The sequence below is a fragment of the Aulonocara stuartgranti genome (genome assembly GCF_965226115.1).
Source record: "Aulonocara stuartgranti genome assembly, chromosome: 12".
NCBI classification, from domain to species: Eukaryota; Metazoa; Chordata; class Actinopteri; order Cichliformes; family Cichlidae; genus Aulonocara; species Aulonocara stuartgranti.
The window spans coordinates 32,712,344-32,719,979 of NC_138948.1; the positions used below are offsets into that span (position 1 = coordinate 32,712,344).

General features: G+C 40.5%; 1 protein-coding gene across 1 annotated transcript; it reads right to left on the reverse strand.

Annotated features, from left to right (window-relative positions):
• Positions 1-329: 329 nt before the first annotated feature.
• On the reverse strand, positions 330-5,349 carry LOC309718796 (dynein axonemal heavy chain 5-like). The gene is made up of 8 exons (XM_082554363.1): positions 5,121-5,349; positions 3,237-3,317; positions 2,184-2,274; positions 1,727-1,872; positions 1,333-1,510; positions 869-1,108; positions 557-753; positions 330-415 (listed from the first exon to the last, which is right to left on the reverse strand). The coding sequence occupies exons 1-8, from the start codon at positions 5,325-5,327 to the stop codon at positions 404-406; spliced, it is 1,152 nt and encodes a 383-aa protein (XP_082410489.1). The 5' UTR covers positions 5,328-5,349; the 3' UTR covers positions 330-403.
• Between the last annotated feature and the right edge of the window lie 2,287 nt (positions 5,350-7,636).

Genomic DNA, 7,636 nt, shown 5'->3' on the forward strand with positions numbered 1-7,636 from the left:
AGTTTTTCTCTCTCTGTATATATAATTTCTAAAAGTAAAATGTGCTTTTCATAGTGGAAATTGATTATCCCTGCCGCTTTCTAATTAAATATGTATTTAATTTGCATTAAATATGAAATTCTTGAATATTTTCCTCCCCAAGCAATATTATGTGTTTCTGCCCCTGGTCAGATATTTGCTTGCTCTGCTGAGCTGTAAAATCGAGTTGTAATTGTATGCTGAAAACAGCAAATCTTAAAATTTTAAAAATGAGTGAGCTGACACAGTTGGGAGCTGTTGAAGGTCTGAGGTTAAGCTATGAAAGTGATAATGTTCTCTATTACCAGCCAAGCTTCTGTATGTTGTTGCTCCGTCCTCTGTTTCGCTCTCAGAGCTGTCTTGTTTCAGTGCTGCCATTCGCCTTTCATTCATTTGTCTCTGGAAAGGGGAATGTAAAACCTCCGGGTTTATTTAGTACACTGCTGGACCACGACAATATTAGTTTAAAAAGAGCAGTTCTAACAGTTTATTACAGTTATCAAGCTAAATGTCACAAATTGATTTTTCCTTTATTCACCTTAGATATCCTTTCTTTGCTCCACTGGCTGACTCCTTTGCTGACACTGACTACACACTCTACAGCGCGGTTTAGAGCCTGTTGAACCTCCTCCAAAGCTGGAACCATGACAATGTTAGGGATGGAAAGGGTCATGTTTACTCTGAAGATTGCATGGTGATCGCTGCTTTTGCCATGGCTGGTTGGGTCACTTGCAGCTTCAGAGGGAGAGAAGGGTAACACACATAAAGTATTGGAATAGACATTTTATGAGCTTATTTTAAATATTTTAGGCCTTTACAGAAATATAGCAAACAATTAAACAAGACGCACCAGAGAAGTGTATGAGCGAGGACGTATGTATGCGCTTGCGCAACATCTCAAGGGTGTTGCGTGTCACTTTGAGCAAGGCATCCACATTACGGTGGTTGAAGTAGGACAGCAGCTCCTGGGCTTCCTGCTCCATCACTTCCATCAAGTCCCTCTTCTTCTTCCTCCTCACCAACGGAGAAGAAGGACCAACACTAGCAGAACGTAGCAGCGTGTTTCTGGAGAAGAGACGCTCGTCATCACCTAAGAAGGTGACACGTTTACAGTCAATACGAACACCTTCAGCAACACTTCACCTTGAATAAATCAGCATTATAATAAAAGTAAAAACAACAAGGTCCTAAAAAAGGTAATCCCCTTTCCTTTAAAAACCTTTGAACTGCCTTTTTTAACTTGTCTCTTACAGCATTGAATCATAATTATCACACTGTATTGTGTTTGATCGTGAAAGGAAACTGTCAGCATACCTTCACTGTCATTGTGGTCTATGGTCTTGCTCTCTGTGCAGCTTTCTTCCTCAAACTTCTCCACCTCCTCTCTCTGATTGTGGTCAAACTCTAGCAGCATGTTGATCAGTTCATTAGCTGCCTCCTCCACCAGTGAGCTCTTCATGTTCACTTTCTGGGCTTGTCTTATGCAAAGGTCCTAGACACATGCAGATATACAGTTCAGTTCAATGTAATTAATCTTTAGAATAAGAAATAATGTTTAAATACAGAAAAAAGTATTTTAAATGTGTGAGAATTACCAAAACCACTTAATAAATATTGATAGCATCTTTCAGATGTCTGCATAGTTACACAGACTTAGTAGAGCAACAATAACCCAGCGGATACTTTTATTTTATTTGTCTTCGTTTACCCTGGTGGTTTGAACAAACTCCTCACAGGTCACAGGCTCATCCTCTGGCAGGACACACAGGTTGGATATGCTCATCTCCTGCAGTACTGCTTCTATTCTAAACTCCACCAGGTCATTCACTCTGTCCATCAGCAACTCAAGATCAGCTAAACAGACAAAAAAAACCACACAAAAGAGAAAGGGAGGGACACAAACCCACCAAAAATAAGGGAAAGAGGGAAAAATCAAGGGGAACTTGTTATGCGTTTGAACAAAGGAGAGAACAGTGATAAACAGACAATTCAGTATAAAAAAAGACAATGTGTAGAGAGAGAAAGAATCTATTGAATATATGAGTGTTACTTGTGAGAAAGCCACCTATGCAATAAATCCATTAATCACACGCAGCCAGTGCTGAGTTGCAGGAATGTCTCGTGTCAGCGTGTACAGGATCGATCTCGTTACATTTTTTGCTTACCCAACACTTTGTCGATGCGGTCGAGATACTTGTCAATATTCAGAGATGTCCAGTTGAGGGAGGTCAAACCCGGTTGTATAGCCTCATCCACCTGTCAAGTAAGTCATGTATGGTATGATGATGGTGATGCACTTTGTAAGCAACCTGCTGTGACAGTCAGTCTCATACCTGTCACCAGTTTAATGCTTAGAAAAGATTCATGACGAAACCAAGCAACAATAAAAAAGGATCTAACATTTTTTTGTGTGTTCTTCTGACTTACTAGAGACAACTGAAAATAAAAACATAAAATCAAATGAAATCAAATAAAATGAGTCCTATTTTGAACTTTTATGTAATCACATGACGCTCGATCATGGGATGCTGGGTTGGACTGAAATGCAGGACTTTGCAGAGAAATATAAAATCAAAACAAAGCTTTATTAGCTAGCACTGGCAAACATAATTTAGCTAACTGGAGCGCGCACAACATGAAGGATTTGACATCGACATGATAAAGAACAGAGGGAAACCATCCATCCTTAGACTACGATGACTGAGAACCTTCACAGACACATCCATCCATCCATTTTCTTACCCTTATCCGGGGCTGGGTCTTGGGGCAGCAGCCTAAGTAGAGAAGCTGAGACCTCCCTCTCCCCAGTCACCTCCTCCACTACCCAAAGCTCATGACCACAGGTGAGGGTAGGGACAAAAACTAACTTTGAGTCAAGCTCAGTTGCTTTGATCTCTTGCCCAAGATGTTGATTTTTTTTATTTTTACCAAAGTTCATTTTTTGGGTTAAATAAAAAACACTTTTTTGGACTTTAACCTGTGCCTGACTGTCCTTTACTGTTCGGTCAATCACTCTAGGATTCCCAATCCCAGCCGGCCACCTCGCACCAAGGGCGCGTCTCCAGGAGACTAGTTCCAGAGCCCAAGCCATTCACATCCACCATATCTAGCCGCTACCTCTCAACACTCACACACTAACTCAGGCTCCTTCTCCATGAGAGAGGTGACATTCCATGTCCCAATTGCTAGTTTTGGTAGCCGAGGGTCGGTCCACTTACCTTAGCTACATGTGGCATGGCCAGCTGTTCAAAGACACTCTGAATCTTGGCACGCACTCTAGTGTTCTCGCTCAACATCAGCTGAAATGAGATAGATGCATGTTGGAGCATTTTTGCAATCACACAAAAGGGATGAACTGAATTTTTCAGTTGACAATAAAATGGGTTTTTGTCGATTTTAGTCATTTTTAAAAATCTGTGTGGAATTTAAACACAATTCCAGGATGTTTTATACTCCTACAGGGAGTGCAGAATTATTAGGCAAGTTGTATTTTTGAGGAATAATTTTATTATTGAACAACAACCATGTTCTCAATGAACCCAAAAAGCTCATTAATATCAAAGCTGAATGTTTTTGGAAGTAGTTTTTAGTTTGTTTTTAGTTTTAGCTATTTTAGGGGGATATCTGTGTGTGCAGGTGACTATTACTGTGCATAATTATTAGGCAACTTAACAAAAAACAAATATATACCCATTTCAATTATTTATTTTTACCAGTGAAACCAATATAACATCTCCACATTCACAAATATACATTTCTGACATTCAAAAACAAAACAAAAACAAATCAGTGACCAATATAGCCACCTTTCTTTGCAAGGACACTCAAAAGCCTGCCATCCATGGATTCTGTCAGTGTTTTGATCTGTTCACCATCAACATTGCGTGCAGCAGCAACCACAGCCTCCCAGACACTGTTCAGAGAGGTGTACTGTTTTCCCTCCTTGTAAATCTCACATTTGATGATGGACCACAGATTCTCAATGGGGTTCAGATCAGGTGAACAAGGAGGCCATGTCATTAGTTTTTCTTCTTTTATACCCTTTCTTGCCAGCCACGCTGTGGAGTACTTGGACGCGTGTGATGGAGCATTGTCCTGCATGAAAATCATGTTTTTCTTGAAGGATGCAGACTTCTTCCTGTACCACTGCTTGAAGAAGGTGTCTTCCAGAAACTGGCAGTAGGACTGGGAGTTGAGCTTGACTCCATCCTCAACCCGAAAAGGCCCCACAAGCTCATCTTTGATGATACCAGCCCAAACCAGTACTCCACCTCCACCTTGCTGGCGTCTGAGTCGGACTGGAGCTCTCTGCCCTTTACCAATCCAGCCACGGGCCCATCCATCTGGCCCATCAAGACTCACTCTCATTTCATCAGTCCATAAAACCTTAGAAAAATCAGTCTTGAGATATTTCTTGGCCCAGTCTTGACGTTTCAGCTTGTGTGTCTTGTTCAGTGGTGGTCCTCTTTCAGCCTATCTTACCTTGGCCATGTCTCTGAGTATTGCACACCTTGTGCTTTTGGGCACTCCAGTGATGTTGCAGCTCTGAAATATGGCCAAACTGGTGGCAAGTGGCATCTTGGCAGCTGCACGCTTGACTTTTCTCAGTTCATGGGCAGTTATTTTGCGCCTTGGTTTTTCCACACGCTTCTTGCGACCCTGTTGACTATTTTGAATGAAACGCTCGATTGTTCGATGATCACGCTTCAGAAGCTTTGCAATTTTGAGACTGCTGCATCCCTCTGCAAGATATCTCACTATTTTCGACTTTTCTGAGCCTGTCAAGTCCTTCTTTTGACCCATTTTGCCAAAGGAAAGGACGTTGCCTAATAATTATGCACACCTGATATAGGGTGTTGATGTCATTAGACCACACCCCTTCTCATTACAGGGATGCACATCACCTAATATGCTTAATTGGTAGTAGGCTTTCGAGCCTATACAGCTTGGAGTAAGACAACATGCATGAAGAGGATGATGTGGACAAAATACTCATTTGCCTAATAATTCTGCACTCCCTGTAGTTACATGCAGCTTTGATCATTTGGTTGTTCACTGTATGCATTTTTGAAATTTTAGCTACAACTGTGTGCTATGCTCACCTGTATTCTATTGTAGTGTTTCTTAAAGACGTCCTGTTTTTGCAGCAGTAGAAGAGCAAAGGGAGGGATTGCCAAATTCATCTTTGTCATGCAGTTCACCTCTCTGATCTGCGTCAGAATCTCTGGGTCAAAGTTCACAAATAACTCGCCAGTTTCTGGAGATCTGACCAGAAGAGAGGCTTGCAGGCCAACTTTGGCATCCTCCATCTGCGTTGAGGTGTTTAGTGAGGTTTATGTGAAGAGATGCAGGGAAAATGTGTGAATAAGAGGGGAGAAAAGATGTTCATTCAGTTTGTGTTTCAGATCCTCAAACTAATTTTAATATTAGACAAAGATAACCCAAGTATGGACAAAATGTAGTTTTTTCCAGCAAGAACTGCAATGATTCTTTTATCTCGCTGTAGAAGAACTTTGCCTCTTTCTTGTTTACAGAATTGTTTTAATTCAGCCACACTAGAAGGTTTTCAAGGACAAGTCATGGCAAAACACCTCAATCTGATTTAACTCCAGACTTTGACCGGGCCACTCCAAACCCTTCATTTTGTTTATTTATTTATTTGTCATTTCCACTTTATTTGTCAGTGACCAAGCAAAAACAGAACCTCTGTAGAGAAAGGATGCATTGTACCAGATTTAGCTGCTAGCTTGTTTTCATCTGCAGCTCCTGAGACGTTGAGACATTCATAGGTGGACTTCCTGGTGTTTTTCACATCTGTTGTCCTGCTACATAACCCAATTACACTTCAGTTTGTGCCACTTCAAGGCACAAACTGATGGCCAGACATTGTCCTTCAGGAGCTGGTGTGATATTGCTTTTATGAAATGCTGCATTAGTTTTGTGCTGGATGTCACTCTCATCAGTCCACAAAATATATCGGGGAGCATTAAGATGTTTTTTGGCAGATCTGAGTTTGGCAACAGTGGGACTGATTTGATGAAAGAGTTTTCATAGTTGACAGTTTAGTTTTTACAATGGGGTTTAGTGTTTTAGCAATTCAGAAAAACTCTAATACACCTGTGCTTTTCCCAGCAACTGAGGCTTTTACCCTGCACAGTTTAAGGTATGATAAAGCACTGACCTTATAAATGGCACAAAATACACATTTTAGCTGGGAGCTGGTCATTCACAGGGGAAAGGCTCCATTGTACAACAACAACAACAGTAGTAATAGTAATAATAAATTATTATTAGTCAGGCAAGTATATCATATACCAAACATGCTTCCAAACTAATGACATTTTTTGCATTCTTCACATCAGGTCAAAATGTACTTTTTTTTAAAAAGTGACTGGCACTGCGGAAATGGATCTACAGCACCACTTAAGAAATTTTAAAGAACTTCTAACAACTTATTTACAGCTTGAAATACGTGTATGACATTTATTACACACAGATTCAGTGAACCCAATCCAAAGAGGAAGTCTGGAAGTCCGCCATTTTGAATGTAAAATGACATTTTGGCACAGTTTTAGTGTTTTCCAGGCATCGCTGGTTTACACATTCGCCTGCAAAGTGAGAGGTCACTGGTTAAATTCCATTTGGTTACTTCAGGAACTTTTTGGGGTTACTTCAGAAAGGGACATCTTTGTCAAAGCCATGTTTGTGGTGGAATTTTGATCATTTATCACTGGACATAAGATTTTCATCTCTAAAAATGTATTTTGTCCAGTCTGTCCCAAACTTCACACTTTTGATGACAGTCTGGCGACGACTACATGCCAATATCTGGTCACACATGGTGCCACAGTTCTCATATAACATTTTAATCAAGACTACCCCACTGTGATTGAAGCATTTCTTGCAAAACAATCATAACCAAACAAAACCTTTCCTGTTCTGTAAATGAACAGTAGGACAAAATGATTACTAGTCATTGCGGAAAGCACAATTAATGTTTTTGTTTACATCGTTGGAACGAGGAAAAATTCCCCCACCACAAAAACAGAAATACTCATGAAAGCAACCTGTAGTGCAAACACGAGGGCTGAATTTATTACTTCCTGCACTAGAAACCTGCCGATGTTGCTGATATGGATAGATCACCAGTCTTCCTTGTCTTTATCTTATTATCTCCTGTTGAGATGTCGCAGCAGAAAATGCAGCCTGGCCTGTTGAAACATTGTTTTTTTTTTAGTGTTTCAACTGAAAAAATAGAATGCCTTTGATCCAAATGGAATGCATCTTGTGAAAAAAGGTGACATCTTGTGACATCACAAGATGATGACATAGATCCTTTGTTATGTCATCATCTTGCTGAGAGAAAAAACCCTTAAATAGGAGCTTTGCTCTGTTAAACTTTAATGCTCAACGGACCTTGACCTGACAGCAAGCAAACCCTTTTTGGAGAGTTTTGAGAGAATTTTACTTAGCAATTCACCGACCAAGCCGACACATTTCACCATGTCAGCTCACCCATCCTTCAGCTCAAATGAGCTTGGATTAGTTAAAGGGAGCATTTTGGGAAAGCACTACAAGGTAGAGGCTTTCCTTGGAGAAGGGGGCTTTGGTATTGTAG